At 43.3% G+C, this 16,262-nt stretch overlaps 1 protein-coding gene across 1 annotated transcript; it reads left to right on the top strand.

Annotated features, from left to right (window-relative positions):
- Positions 1-4: 4 nt before the first annotated feature.
- On the top strand, positions 5-15,774 carry SCRN3 (secernin 3). Its single transcript, XM_075933660.1, has 7 exons — positions 5-459; positions 4,243-4,424; positions 7,083-7,282; positions 8,183-8,395; positions 12,174-12,336; positions 13,178-13,352; positions 15,317-15,774. Exons 1-7 carry the CDS (start codon positions 280-282, stop codon positions 15,485-15,487), a joined length of 1,284 nt encoding a protein of 427 aa, XP_075789775.1. The 5' UTR covers positions 5-279; the 3' UTR covers positions 15,488-15,774.
- Positions 15,775-16,262: the final 488 nt, after the last annotated feature.

A 16,262-nucleotide genomic window follows, 5' to 3' on the forward strand; every position in this document is an offset into this window, starting at 1 on the left:
CCCCCCCCCCCCCCCGCCAGCTCCCGCCTCGCGCGATCCCTGCACCCCCCGTCGCTGACAGGTCCTGGTCCCCCGGCTCCCTGGACCCCGCCCCGGAAGTGCCGGGGCGGCAGAAGAGCGGCTCCCTGGTTACCCTCTTGCCCGGGGCGGTTTCTGCGTGTGCCGGGGTCCCGCGGCGGGAGAAAGCGGCCCGGCTTCGGCTGCCTGTGGGGCCACCCGCCCGCATTGCCTCGGCTCAGGTCACCCGGAACGGATTTTAAGTGAAGTGTGCGCGCGTCTATGTCCAGCATGGCTTCGGGAACCAGCGGGCCTCGCTCCTGTGACACGTTTGTGGCGCTGCCTCCAGCCACAGTTGACAGCCGGGTTATTTTTGGAAAAAATTCAGATAGACCGTCTGATGAAGTGCAAGAGATAGTCTACTTCCCTGCTGCTTCCTATCAGGCAGGAGAGAAGCTGGAGGTAAGAGCAAAGCGCTCTTGAGCAGAAACCAAGGGTGCTTGTCCATGCCACAGTAAAAATAGGAAAGAATTAAATAGCAGGTTTTTTTTTTATAAAATCTCCTATATTTGGCCTAGCACTAATGTAAAATAGTGTACATTTCGTACTGCTGTGTAATAGCACAGCAGGATCATAAGCCTCCATCAAAACATACCCCCAATTGTGAGTACCAGTGAGTTAGTGCAGCGAAAGTCGCTCAATGCATCCCTTCAGATTCTGCTTTTGAGAACTCTGTTCAATTTGACCCACTGTAAACCCACTTTTTATGGGTCCTGTACTAATGTTTGGCCTTTGGTAATGAAGTCTGCTGTTAGAAGCATGGTAGTTTATTTATAGATACTCAACAGCACCTACAGCAGAGAATCTAAACCCAGGAGTCTCTTGCACCATAGAAGCTAGTTTTGCAGGCCTTTTGAAATGTGTAGGTAACTAGCTCTCTAGCTATGTTAACAACCCAATAACCTTGTTTGGAGAACTACATTAAAATAGAGTTTGGGGAGCCAAAGTATATGCCAGCAGTATTCCTTTAAACATTTGAACAGGAAACCAGATACCATATATTCTTTTGTCTTATGAAAATTAAGAATGGAGAACTCTTAAAGAAAACTTGTTTCTATTAATTATATTACTTCACTAAGCATAGATATAGATTTCTATTTAATTTATGTTTTTAATGATAGTTTACTATAGGGATGTCAGTGTGTAGACAACTACACAATTAACCGATAAGCCTGGGCCTATTGGTTAATCTTGTCATTTACTCCCACCTCCACTGCCTCTACATCAGAGGCAGCAAGAGGGGGAGCAGGAGCCAGTGCCCATAAGGAGCTGGCTTAAAAGCCAGCTCCCCACTAGCCCTGGATCCACCTGCCCCTCCCCCACTGCTTCCTCTGATAGGCAGCACTGTGAAGGGTGAGGGGGGCAGGTGGGGGCCAATACGCGGTGGGGGCAGGGAGACAGGCAGGAACCAGTGCTGGTAGGAGCCAACTTAAAAGCAGGTTCCCCCCAGCACCGTGGTGCTGCCTCCCCCCTACACTAGTGGGGGTGGAATGCAGGGGAGGCTGCCACAAAGCAGCCAGTGTCCCCAGGGGGTCCATGATCCCTGTGGACAGGAGCTGCTGCCATAGAGGAGCCTCTGTGTGGGGAGATGTCCGAACTCCATGCTGCTGCCTCTGTATCACAGGCAGCAATGCGTGGCATCAGGTGTGAGCCGGTCTGTGCAGGGAGCTAGTTTTTAAACTGTCTCCCCTCATGGACCGGCTCCTGCCTTCCCCCCATGATGCTGCCTCTGATAGAGAGGCAGCATCGTGAGGCAGCAGGGGGTTCCCCAGGAGTGGGGTCAGGAGCACACAGGCTGCTGGCCCCGGCTCTGGAGACTATGAAATAGTTGTGTAACTGCTAAAATTTCATGTGGTTATATGACTATTCAATTACATGCTAACATCCCTAGTTTACTATTCAGTGTTTTAAAACATACATAAGAACTAGGGATGTGAAAGGTTAACTGGTTAACCAGCGAACTGGTAAGCATCACCCTAAATGGGTAATGCTTGCCTGTTCCGGTTAACCATAGCAGCTGGAACACCTCCCTGCCCACCTCAGGCAAGGGGCTGCTCCATTCCCACCAGGCCCATCGCAGGCAGGTGCTGCTCTGAGCAGCCAGGTCATCCCTTGTCTGTGACAGGCCTGGCCCAGCACCCCCACTGCAGGTTACATGCTGGCTCCCCAAGAGCAGGGCTGGCAGTCTCAGGGAGGCTTTGCTGCAGGCTTTGTGGTATAAAGCTTAAATAAGAGTCTGCCATATGTATAACTGGGTATCTGCTAAGATTTTCAGCAGTTACATAGTTACCCTTTTAACTTACTTTTTACATCCTTAATAAGAACAGTCATATTGGGTCAGACCAAAGGTCCATCTAGCCCAGTATCCTGTTTTCTGACAGTGTCTAATGCCAGTTGCCCCAGAGGGAATGAACACAACAGGGAATCATCAAGTGATCCTTTCCCTGTCACCCATTCCCAGTTTCTGACAAACAGAGGCTAGGTATACAATTCCTAACCATTCTGGTTAATAGCCATTGATGGACCTATCCTCCGTGAATTTATCTAGTTTTTTTTGAACGCTGTTAAAGTCCTGGTCTTCATAATATCCTTTGGCAAGGAGTTCCTCAGGTTAACAATATTGGAAGAAATATTTCCTTTTGTTTTTAATAAAACCTGCAACAGGTTGAGCCTCCCTTGTTCGGCACCCTGGCGATCGGAGTGGTCCCAAACAAGGGAATTTGCCAGACTAGGGGAGGTCAGGCATCTGGGCTTGCCCCGTGCTTCCATCTTGGCAGCTGCCCCAGGAGAATCTAGAGACCTGACCTCTGGCACACTTGCCTGGGTCTGCTGCCCCATACCCACTTGTGGGTCTCTGCTCCCTGCCCCTAGCCCCGCGTGAGGCAGCAGCTGCTCTCAGAGTTCCCCAGTCCCAGCCCCATGCGCAGCAGGGTAGCTGTTTCAGAGGTTATCTAGTCTCACCTGCGGCGGCTGCAGCTACTCCTGGGGTTCCCCACGCCCATGTGCCATGGCAGCAGCAGCAGCTGCTCCTGGGGTTCCCCAGCCTTTGCCCCAGTCATGTGGCAGGACAGCTGCTTCAAGGGTTTCCCGGCCCCATGAGCGGCATCAGCTGCTCCCGGGATTCTCCAGAATCTTGGAAGCAACTGGGCGGCAGCTGCTCCCAGGGCTCTCTATGTCCAGGTCACCGCCCCAGCAGGCTACTGCTGTCCAAACTGGCTCCGCTCTCAGACACACTCAACCTCTGCAACTGGGGTCTCTGGTCTAGCAGCATCTATGGTCCTGCCGAACCAAGGATGTTGCTGGACCAGGGGAGTCCTGGACAAGAGAGGATCAACCTGTACCTATTAATTTCATTTAGTATCCCTAGATCTTGTGTTATGGGAACAAGTAAATAACTTTTCCTTTTTTACTTTCTCCACACGATTCATGATTTTATTGACCTCTATCATATCCCCCTTTGTTTCCTCTTTCCCCAGTTTTATTAATCTCTCCTCATATGGCAACTTTTCCAAACCCTTAATAATTTTTGTTACCCTTTTCTGAACTTTTTGCCAACATATCTTTTTTGAGATGAGGTGACTACATCTCCATGCAGTATTCATGGATGTGGGCATACCATAGATATGTAGAGGCAACAAGAGATTTGGTTGTTCTATATCCCCTTTTTAATGATTCCTAACATTCTCTTTGCTTTTTTGACTGCTGCTGCCTGCTGAGTGGATGTTTTCAGAGAACTATCCACAATGACTTCATCTCTCTTGAGTGGTTATAGCTAATTTTGTTCCCATCATTTTGTACATATAGTTATGTTTTCCAATATACATTTTTATATTTATCAACTTGAAAATTATCCTGCCATTTTGTTGCCTAATTTTGTGGGAATAAGAAGAAGAGGGGGAATTGTTGCCTAATTTTGTGGGAATAAGAAGAAGAGGGGGAATTTTTAGAGTTACCATCTCTCCTAACCAAATGGACCAGATGCCATTGTGCAAATAGCATTCAGTCCATCCAGGTGAGAGAGTTGGCAACCCTAGGAATTTTAAGTAAAATATTATTTTGTTGATTATTGTTGGGAACTCTCCTCAGAGAGGAAATCCATTTGAACAGGAACTTTCAGGCCCTGCATGCATTAAATACTATTTTGATTTTTTTGTTACACTTCTCATGCCATGGTTGATGTTGCAGTGCACTTATATAGAAATTGAGCAAGCAGAAAAAACGCATGCAGTTGTTTTGAGTCGTCCATCTTGGTTATGGGGTGCTGAAATGGGAGCCAATGAACATGGAGTTTGTATTGGGAATGAAGCAGTGTGGGGACGAGAAGAAGTCTCGGATAATGAAGCACTCCTAGGCATGGACCTCCTCAGGTTGGTACAAGCTCTAGTTGTATTTAGATAGATACATTATGTTGAATTTGGTTTTAAGTTATAGCCCAGATACATGTTTTTATATAGACAGACATACTCACAATGGTTCTCAATCTGCAGCCCATGAGTACACAGTTGTAGGCTGGCCCACATGACATTCCTAGAGCTATACAGGTAGTATTGAATGTGGCCCACAGTGGTAAATAGATTGAAAACCACTGCTCGAAAAGTAAGGATCCTGCCTTCTCTGCTATTTTGTTCTTGGTTAAAATATTAACACTTCTAGGAAGAAAGGTCTGCTACAACTTGTTAAAGTCACTGGGAATCTTGGAGGTAGATGAAGCTTTTTCATAGACTATGCAAATGAAGATACTAGAATTTTTTTAAAGACATAATTATGATTTGAAATTCACACAAGGATACAGTTGCAGTGTGAGGGCTTGGGCTCATGCCCTACAATTGTTCTTCCGTAACTTTTTTCTCCCAAAAATACCCAAACAACAAAAAACAAGGCCAGCTTCTTTTTTTTGATAGTTTTCTGTTGTCCAGAAGCAAATAAATAAGAACAAAACTAGTCTTGCTACAGAAGAAGCCTCTGACAATAGTTTAAGCCTTCTTTCTTAGTTCAGAGTAGGGATGTGGACAACTGGTTGACTATCTGATAAGGAAATGCTTATCAGAGATAGTCAACAAACTAGTCAACTAGTCACTTTGCCCCCCCCCCCCCCGCTGCCTCTTTCAGAAAGAGGCAGCAAGGTTGGGGGTAAAGGGGAGCGTGCTTCAAAGTGGCAGTGCCACATGGAGTCTAGGCCCAGACCCTGGGCTCCACATTGTGCTGCTGCTTTGAAATGCCACATGCAGTCCTCAGCACTGAATGGAGTGCAGGGTATGCTGCTTTGAAACGCTGCGTGCAGCCCAGGGCACGCAGCATTTCAAAGTGGCAGTGCTGCATGGAGCCTGGGGCCAGCTGGGAACTCCTCCACTGATCTGGGCTCTATGCGGCGCTGCCCCTTTGAAATGCCATGGGGCTGATGCTTCACTTCAGAGGCAGAGGTGCCCTTATTGACTAATTGAATATTCGATGCAAATTGCATCAAGTAGTCGATTAGCCAGTTAATCTAAATTTAACATCCCTAGTTCAGAGCAGGCAGTTCATTTGGACTTGGGAATGGGGTGTGTGTGTATGAATGGGGACACTTCCTAGAAATCTTCTTCCTCCCCAACACATTTCCATTTTATTGTTTCCTCACCCATGGAGGAAGCACAGCTAATCAGGTCTATAGTCCAAGGCTGCGTCTAGACTAGCAAGTTTAAAAACGTGCCAGCTGTCTATACCAGCCACTTGATTTTGCGCAAAAGCACTGATGTTCTACTGTCCGAAATCAGTGCTTCTTGTGCAAATGTTTTGACATTCCCGTTCGGGCAAAAGCCCTTTTCGGGAAATATTTTTGCGCAAGAGGGCCAGTGTAGACAGCTAAAAATTGTTTTGAGCAAAAAAGCCTCAATGGCGAAAATGGCGATTGGGGCTTTCTTGCGCAAAACCGCGTCTAGATTGGCACAGACGCTTTTCCGCAAAAAGTGCTTTTTTGCAGAAAAGTGACCGTGCCAATCTAGACGCTCTTTTCCGCAAATGCTTTTAACGGAAAAACTTTCCGTTAAAAGCATTTGCGGAAAATCATGCCAGTCTAGACGCAGCCCAACAGCTTAACAAGGAGCTCAGGCAGGTTGCTGCTTTCTTCCCATTTTTGCCCCCAACCACAGTACAGTAAAACTCCGATGGTCCAGCATCTGACGGTCCGGCACTCCTGATGGTCCGGCACCATCAGGAACCCGGAAGTTCTCCGGGCAGCTGGACCATTGGAGCTGCTCTGCCCCCAGCTTCCCCAATTCAGCCGCTGCTAAAACTGACCAGCGGCTGAATCGGGCAAGCCGGGGGCAGAGCAGCTGGGGCGCTGCCGGGTTGGTCCCGTAGCGCTGCCCCTCGGGGCTGCGGGATCCAACCCAGCAGCACCCCAGGTGTCCCCGATTCAGCCGCTTCTGAAACTGACCAGCGGCTGACTCCTGGAAGCCCGGGGCAGAGATGCTCTGCCTCGGGCTTCCTGGAGTCAACCGCTGATCAGTTTCAGCAGTGGCTGACTTGGGGACACCTGGGGCAGAGAAGCTGGGGTGCTGCCGGGTTGGTCCAGTAGCGCCGAGGAGTGGCGCTGCGGGAGCAACCCAGCAGCACCCTAGCTGCTCTGCCCCAGGCGTCTCCAAGAGCAGCTAGGGTGCTGCTGGGTTGGTCTCGTCGCGCCAAGGGTCAGTGCTACCAGACCAACCCCGCAGCACTCCAGATACTCTGCTGCAGGCGTCCCCGATTCAGCCGCTGCTAAAACTGATCAGCAGCAGCTGAATCAGGGATGCCTGGGGCAGAGCCGGACTATCGGAAGGGGGGGCTATGAGGGGTCTGGGGTGGCATCCCCCCCACCCCAGACCCCTCATAGCCCCCCCTTCCGATAGTCCGGCAAATCTGATAATCTGGCACCCCCTGGGTCCTAAAGGTGCTGGATTATTGGAAGTTTACTGTATTCACAATTCATATTCAACTTGTATATTCATTTTTATGAATTCTTTTAAGACAAGATAATTACATAAGGTAACATTTTAATTGTGTTTTAGACTTGGACTTGAAAGAGCTGATACAGCTGAAAATGCCCTCGCTGTCATGGTTGACTTGCTAGAAAAATATGGACAAGGAGGAAACTGTATGGAGAGTCAGATGGTGTTTACCTACCATAACAGTTTTTTGATAGCTGACAGAAAGGAGGCTTGGGTCCTAGAGACTTCAGGAAAATATTGGGCAGCAGAGAAAATAGAAGGTATGGGTAACGTTCTTCATTATGGTTTTAAATGATCACTGCAACAGCATTAGTATATAAAAGCTGGAACTTTCTAACTGTTTCGTGAGGATGTGGGAGATCCAGTTAGCTTCTGGGTCTAGGGTGTGCTATGCTGCTTTCATGTCACTGGCAGAAATGGGGTCTTTAAAGAAAGGATTAAGTAGGTAGAGAAGAGGTTTACTGATGAGCCCGGGGCGGTTGTACCATACATAGGGTCACAGAGATGAATGTGCCATTTAATAAAGGTGAGAACATGGTCACTGTGAAGTGTAACAAGAGAATTGTAGCATTATGTAGGGCATTAAGGGTAGTGAGAAGATATTTAAAATTTGATAGGATGATAGGATTCAAAGAGGAGTTGGTCACATTGATGAGCAGAGAAGAGGACTCTCAACTGTTTGGGTCTTTTTATATGCACTGAAGAAGAATTGTTTGGGAAGCCAGTTTAGTAGTTGAGCTAGAATATAACGAGGACCAGAACAAAACACTTGTCTGTGGGGATGGAAAGAAAAGAGTGAATATCAGAGTTGCAGAGGAGGAAGCAGCAGCAGGAGAGTGTGTGTGTGTGTGTGTGTGTGTGTGTGTGTGTGTGTGTGTGTGTGTGTGTGTGTGTGTGTGTGTGTGTGTGTGTGTGTGTGTGTGTGTGTGTGTGTGTGTGTGTGTGTGTGTGTGTGTGTGTGTGTGTGTGTGTGTGTGTGTGTGTGTGTGTGTGTGTGTGTGTGTGTGTGTCCCCAAAATTATCCCCAGGGAAATGCATTAGGTTTCATGAATAGTAAAATATAAATTCTGTTTCAGTAAGGTAAATGTAAATAAGTAAAACACTGGATAAATCCACTGCATAAAAGACTATACATGATTTCTTCCCCACGTTACAAACAGAGGGCACGCGGAATATCTCTAACCAGTTCTCCATAACAACCAAAATTGACCAGGAACATCCCAAAATGAGAGATTATGCTAAGAGCAAAGGCTGGTGGGATGGTGAAAAAGAATTTGATTTTTCTGCCATATATTCCTACGTAAATACTGCCAGAATGACAACTTCAACGGGCAGATACTGTGAAGGCTATAAGCTACTGAATAAACACAAAGGTACCCACTATTATTATTTGAATATTGTAAATCAAACAAAGTATTTAGTATGTTGTGTACATTTAATTCAAGCAATGTAAACATCTGGAGTGGTAATAAGTACAGGTTGTACCTCCCTTAATCAGGACACTCTGGTCCGGAACATTCATGGTCTGGCAGGACCACGGATGTTCCTGGACCAAAGAGTTCAGGTATAGGGAGGTCTGGCTGTGGGGCAGGAGTGCAGCAGGGAAATTTGGCCCCAACAGCTGGGAAATAGAGGGTGCCGGCAGTGATCGTGCAGCTCTGGTCCTAGTGGCATCCAGGAAGCTCTGGCCCCAGCTGCACAGCTCCATCTCTGGTGGCAGTTAGGGAGTTCTGGCCCCAGCAGTGGACTGTTAGTTCCAGCCCCACCTGTGCAGCCTGGCCTTGGCAGCAGCGAGGCCAATGTGAGGCTAGAGAACTCCAGCCCAGGGACCGACCAGGTAGCAATGGGGTGGGCTGGAGCCACAGGTGAGGCAGCAATTTAGCACAGGTAAGGAGGGGAGAGACCTCCCCTGATCCAGCAAATCTCCTCATTCGGGACTGGCAGGTCTCGAGGGTGCCAGACAAGGTAGGTCCAACCGGTACATATATACTGGGTTAATGCAATGATTCATTTGAAGACTATATTAGAGTGATTACATTTTAAAGGCTCTCTCAATTGGGTGAGGAAAAACCATAAACAAATGTTATACATTTGTTAAGCAAGGAATTCTTTTCCCAATAATTAAGCCACACAGATAATACTAAGCAGTTTTATTAGCAATGCATTGGGGAGGGCTCGAAAGCAGCTTCCAGAGAATCATCAGGAGTACAAGTCTTATATATCAGTTGCATACGTCATGCATATCATATCAGCTACAGCTAGTTTATCAGTCCTTCTTTGTTCTACAAAGTAATGGATCTTTACACAAGGATATGGGGCCAGGGTAAGCCGGGTGGGGGGGGGGGAAAGGAGAGGAGAGGCTGGGGTGAACTGGTTCTGTAGATAAGGAAAGAAAGCAGAGACACAACAGCTTCTTGTAAACCTGTGAGAATCCAGGAGGGAATTACAGTTTTAACAAACTCAGTGGAGAGTTTCAACAAAAAAACATCAAGGTCTTGTTGCAGCCAGGCTGTTATCTTAGTCAGGCAATTCGCCTTAGGGTCCAACACAGGAAAACAAAGCTTTGGCCTAACAGATTAAACATTTAATATTGCAGCAATAACTATAAGCTGACCAAATCAGGGCCATCTTGGTCTACGCTCAGCAAGGATCGATGACTGACCAATTCTGGAATGTGAGATGGGTTATTTGCCATCTATCTACTTGCCAGAAAAAAAAGCAGACTTCCAAAAATTCACTGTCACTCTTAAAAGCTTAGGTAGAGCATTGGGGGCAGGCCTATATTAGTACAGTGTGTAACTCAGCCCAACTCTATTTTATATTTCTAGTATTTTCATATGAATACAAAGTCATTTTGCCGAATCTAACTTTTTTATTTATTCATTAAAAATACAGATTAAAATGCTACTGTTAAAATTATAAAATCTAATAAAACACCTTGTCTGAAAGCAGGATAAAGGATAAAGCATTATCAGAGAATTAATTACCAACTCATTCACAACTTTTCATATTTCTGTAGAGAAACTGCTACTTCTATCCAACTGCTTTTAACTGTTACATATACCTCAAAAAAGCATCAGTATTCTCTGTTGCTTTTGAAATGATTAATCTAAACGAAAATAAAATTGCATCCCTGTGTATTTTTTGTTTTACTGAGCTCTGTCACTCCAGCTTTAGTACTTATTCACTGCTTGCTAGTGAATTACCTTTAGGTATCTTATTCTGGTGATCATGTAAATCCTGCATCCATTTTGGGAATTGCAGGTTCTGAAGATTTAATACCTGAATTATAGCAAGTGTTTAGGTTCTATCAGCATTTTTATTCTAAATCCCCATTTTCAGGCATTCACCTCAGCCATTTTTAAGTCACCCTAGGTATTCAAATGATCAGCCTGATATAGTTTCATTTCCTTCCGACTTTTTTAAATCAGTGCCTTAAAAGTTATTTAATTTAGAGCAGCAAAGACATAGTTATCATACTGGATGTTTCTAAGCATTTTCTCCCAATAGCATTAAAAAAAAAGTCTTCTGGATTACTGTTCTTCAGTAATGTGTGGAGAAATTTTTAAAACAGCTATGATATTTATATTTGTAAAGTAGCTACTATGAGACTATACAGCGAACACAGGATAAACAAAACCCAGATCTAGACAAGAGAAACTTAATAAATAGTCCCTGCTGGACAAGCCGCTGACCTGCATGCAATCTTGGTTCGCAATGACCAGATATGACAACTGCCTCCTATTTTTAGTTTCCTTCATTAGTCTGTCTGGTTAACGGTGCAGAATTCTTCCTGCTGGCTTTCTCCATTCTGTTCTGCCCATACACCAAAGAAGAGTGCACATGGTTAATAAACCATGTGTAGTTCTTGAAGCATAAGATAGATTGTAACTTACATCATATACAGGGAAAGTCAACTTAAGTTCTCTCACTTAGCAGCAATCATCTTGATTGTCTTAGTTCAACTAGATTGCAAGGCCATTTAAACTAGAAATCCTAATCTACTAAAAGGTGGTATGATAAGGAGGTTTCAAGTTGCCAATATCCTTTTAAAATGGAAAAAAAAAACAGTTACTAGCGTAGCTATTTCCCTCTTTACCATAAGAATTTGCTCACCTGTTATATTGGATTTAGAGAAAACATTTCTGTATGTGCCTGTGTTAAAATCTTGGCAGTATATTACTAGATTTTCACATACACCACTACGATATATACAAACCAGAGACGGCATTTGAACATTAACTACTTAAATAATTTACTTTTAGAATTTTCATAAGAATAGCCAGTACCAACAAAGGAGTTCCATTCTCCCTGTATCAGAAAGAAAATCATTTTCACAAGGATGCTAAACTCAAATTTGCCTTATTTAGTTGTATGCTAGCTGATCAGTATTGCATAGCCCTCCACAAGTAGGTATGACAATGTGGTTCTATTCCGTTCAAGATATAAAACTGATTATTCTCCAGTGTATCATTTCAGCTGGTCATCTTGAAATATAAATTACCTGGAAAGTCAAATAGTAAGGAACAGTTTAATCTATTCGAGTTGCATTTTCAAAACAGTGCAAAGGAAATTCATATACAATTGTCATTATTTTTACATTTCCAAAGCAGTCTAGTGGGATTTGTACACAGATAATACCAGTAACCAATACTGTGATTTGTCTGCTTAACTCCTACATGGCACTTAGGAAGTTTAGTCTTTAATCTTGAACTATGAATTTTTCATCTGAAAAGTTATTTTATCAAAACTATTTGCTAGGCTTATTATTTGTCATACACTTTGTAAGTCTAAAATACATTTGTTATAGCACTTGAGTCAAATGCAATATCTCATTGTCATTTACTTATCAGAATGGATTAAAAATAAAACAGTAATCTTATTTGCTATTTTACAAATATGGCTTATACCAGTAGGTATGTGGGATGAATAAATGATTGTTTTCATGACAGAGCTAAAGAGTTTCTTTTCATGTTTTTAACTACTATGTAAGAAGCTACTCCAATATCTCTTGTTTTGCACCAGCCTTTTTACCAACACAGCATATTAACATGAATACCATTGAAAAATTTGAGGAGTAAACCAGACAATTGACAGTATTTAGTTACTACTAGTCTTATATGCAAATTCAATGTTTTGTATTTTAAATAGGCAATATAACCTCTGAAACAATGATGGAAATTCTTCGAGATAAAGAGAGCGGGATTAATATGGAAGGAGGATTTATGACAACTGGAAGTATGGTCTCCATCCTACCTCAGGACCCTAATCTCCCTTGTATTCATTTCTTTACGGGAACTCCCGACCCTGAAAGGTGATGCAATAATTAAAATGAAGAAAACAACTACTGGTCTGGTAGTACTTTAGGGTATGTCTACACTACCACCCTAGTTTGAACTAGGGTGGTAATGTAGTCAACCGGAGTTGCACGTGGAGTAATGGTAGTTCGGAATAGGAAGCCTAGTCCGAATTACCTAGTTCATGCCACGTGTAGCTGCGGGGCACGGAGTCTGAACTAGCGGACATTTAAAAATGGTGGCGCCCGGCAACATGCAAATGAAGCCCGGGAAATTCAAATCCCGGCTTCATTTGCAACTCCGGTTAACTACATTACCACCCTAGTTCGAACTAGGGTGGTAATGTAGACATACCCTTATAGACTAACAAAACATGTAGATGAAAGTAGGCTGTGCCTATGAAAGCTCATGCTACCATCTACATGTTTTGTTAGTCTATAAAGTGCTACCAAACCATTTGTTGTTTTTTTCTGTACAGATTAACTTGGCTACTCCCTGAAGCTTCTTAAGATGAAAAGTTAGCAAATGTTTTCTAAGTTATAGGATGGTGTCATTTAATTGGTTATTTCATTATTATTCTAAAACAAGAACCAAAATGTAGTGTGCCAAATGCATAAGTCATCATTTAGGGATTCATTACCTCAATGTACAGGTACAAAATTGATGTAAATGTGGGGAGACTTCATCCACATTTTATCTGAGTAATTAATTTAAAACAAGGCTAAGAGTTATATGAAACCTTTCTCTAGTGGGAGTACAGGGTATAAATGCAGGGAAAATACAATGATGCATTGGCTTGTGCTTTGTACCTTTAATAAAGCTATATCAAAGAATCTGTGTTCTGTTTCCTCTCTCTAGATCTGTTTTTAAGCCTTTTATCTTTGTGCCAAATATTACTCAGTTAGTAAAAACCAGCTCACCAGCATTTGGACCTGATGATCCAGTGAAGAAGAAACCACGGTTTCTCACTAAGCCAGATCGAAGACATGAACTCTATAAGCAACATGAAAGTGCTGCTGTGGAAACCTTCAAGGTACATTCAGTTTCAGGGCAAAGTTCTGATTTGTTGTAATTCATTCCATGCATGGCTTGCGGACGTGATACTACTTACAGCCCTAGTTTACTGGATGGTAAAGAATGTTTTGTGTAGTTTCCTTGTGTGCTGTCTGTTCAGCCTTTAGTCTGCACTCATTGCCGACAGACCACCCTCAATCCTCCAACTCTTTCCCTAGGCTCAGACATGGCCAGTCAAATTTCTGTCCTTCTCAGCCTAAGATTCCCAAAGTCTGGAATTGAGCAGACCAAGCTATTCTTTCCATCTCCTGTAATTGCCCCCACACGGAAGGATTGGCCCCGGTCACAGTTTAAGTATCACAGGGTACAGACTTTTTTTGTTTCTCTTGGAGGCCCATTGGATGCCACCGATTAAGTGCAATGACTGTGCTCAGAACTGTTTGGAGTTAACATCTTTCCATGGTTCTGCCTGAGCTTCAGCTGACCTGTTGAATTAGGAGGATTTTAATTTAAATTAGCTAATGGTACCATGGACTTGTTCTAATAATTATCAATGTGTTCTTCATAAATTGCTGTAACCATTGGCATGTGTAGACCAGTATTAGAATCACCAGTTACAAAAATGCTGAAGTTTTGGAGCTCTTCTTATAATCACCAGAATTCTCTGCAATCAGTAGAGCATGGTTTAAAGTACACTTAGGGTTGGTGCACTTTGGAGCTGGAGCAGATGGGATAGGTGGGAAGGAAGCTTTAAAATTGTATTTGCCTAACATGGTGAGTAGCTGCAACAATTCAGTCCAGGTTATGGGAGGAGCGTACCACCATGCACATTGGGAGAGTGGAGAGGAGCTGTAAGGAATCCAGTTTTGTGTAAATACAGGGATAGAAAGCACTACATTTCTCTGACCACTGCTCTGCTTGTAATATGCCCCTGAAAGCAGAGGATGCGGGAGAGGAACATGACTTTAGGGGTTATAGGTGGGCGATTAATTGGTCCAGCCCCCTCTGCAGAAATATACTGCAGATGTTGCTACCTATTTACCACCACAAGTAGTGTAATTGGCTTCCCTCTAGCTGGGCCCTCCTGCCATCTTCTTTGGTCCAACTGCCAACGATGTGGCATCAGGCCAGTCATTTTTCTGGATTTCCTAAATCTTGTTTCTCCTCTCTGCTGTTTTTCCCTCTCAAATCCACTTCTCTTCCCTACTTTTCCATATCATCTCTAGCCAGGCTCACACACCAATCACAGTCAAGGCATTCAAAGCATTTTGCTGCATTAGGACAATGTACAGCTCTGCTAGACAGTAGCTGTGTTTACACTAGGAATAGTGGGGGCCCTAATTTCCACCAGCACAGCTAAACTGATGACAGCGAAGGGCAAACGTGTAGTCTAAATGGGGCTCAGGCTTTTATCACTGATTTTTTTATGGCTGCTCAGAGCAGGTTAAATGTATACCATGGGTTGACATTACAGTTTTCCTCTTGATACCATCTTAGAGAATTAGAGGCCCCACTTTTTCTCATCTTCAGAATATATTTTATGGGTCAAGACAACTTGCTGCTGGCTTCTAAATGTCACTGGTTTTGGTGAACTAGAGCCTAGGGTTTATTTAAATGTGGAGTCCAAAAATGGATGCCAACCAAAGACCGAACTATTCAGAGTCGATGCACACACAAAAGGCACTTAAGCACAATTGCTGCTGTAATCACAGAATAATTTTTTAGTTATTCCATTCCAACCCCTCAAATAAAAGGTTTGCAACTTGTAAATAGGTGGGGCAAATACTGTACAAGGGAGAGTGCATCTGAGCAAGAACACTATGAGGAACCTACATGAAATGGACAGCATTGATTCCCACTACTGTCACAAATTGTTATGGACTCAGGTATAAGAATCTAGGCAGAAAGATGATTGACTACAGCAAGACTTTGTTTTAAACTGTACATTGCTGCTAGGTTTTTTTAATTTTGTTTTTTTTATAGGCAAAAAGTAAAGAGATGCTAGAACAGATACGGAAGCTGGAGAAAGAGAAAATTAGCATGATGGAATCAATCCTACAAAATGGATATCTTGATGTTAACCAAGCTGTTAACCTTTTTTCACAGTGTGTGGAAGAGGAAATCAACACATATGCCATATGCCTAAGAGTATAAATCAAGTATAGTGGAGTTTGGGCTTAGTGATCTTTATTTCTTGTAGTCATGTGACTAAGGATTCAAATCTTACTTTTCAAAAGTAATTTTCCATTCAGGATTAGGTGTTCAGGAGCTTTTAAAAGAGCCCATTGGCCAGCATATATAATGATCGAACAAGAAAGGTTTTCAAAGTAGGGAATAGTTTTGCCTTTAAATGACTCTTGGCTGAGGATAAAGAATTTGACGAGGTGAACGTCAGAACCAAGTTGTTTAACTTAACTAAATATTAAAATGCCTAGTAAGTATTGAAGTGCTTGGTTATTTTAAGATTTTCATTCTGTGCATCTTTGATGTGAGCAACTCACTCTGAATATGCATATAGATTTTGTACTCAAGTTGATCATCACAGCATAATTTCACTGTCTGAATTAAATGGACAAATGAGGATTCTAAAATGGAAAAGCCACTATTATGCATCATTATCCTTTGAGCTCTAATTTATCCAAGTGTACAACTGTCACGAAAACTCTTACTGCTGACAATTAAAATATTTTTTTTGTAAAACTGGAGAGTCATTAGCAGAGAGTCAAAATAAGTATCCTTGCTGTGACACTTTTACAAGAACAAAAATCTCAATTTAGTATTATAACAGGAGATATGTATGTTATACTTGCATTGCATTACTTTCACAATGATGAATGAGAAGCTCATCTTCAATTTAACACACAGTCTGAGTGTGCCTAAAGCAATCTGCCATTTTAAAACCAAATTACAGCTTCAACTTTACAAGTAG

The sequence above is a fragment of the Pelodiscus sinensis genome, chromosome 7 (genome assembly GCF_049634645.1).
Source record: "Pelodiscus sinensis isolate JC-2024 chromosome 7, ASM4963464v1, whole genome shotgun sequence".
Taxonomy (NCBI): Eukaryota; Metazoa; Chordata; order Testudines; family Trionychidae; genus Pelodiscus; species Pelodiscus sinensis.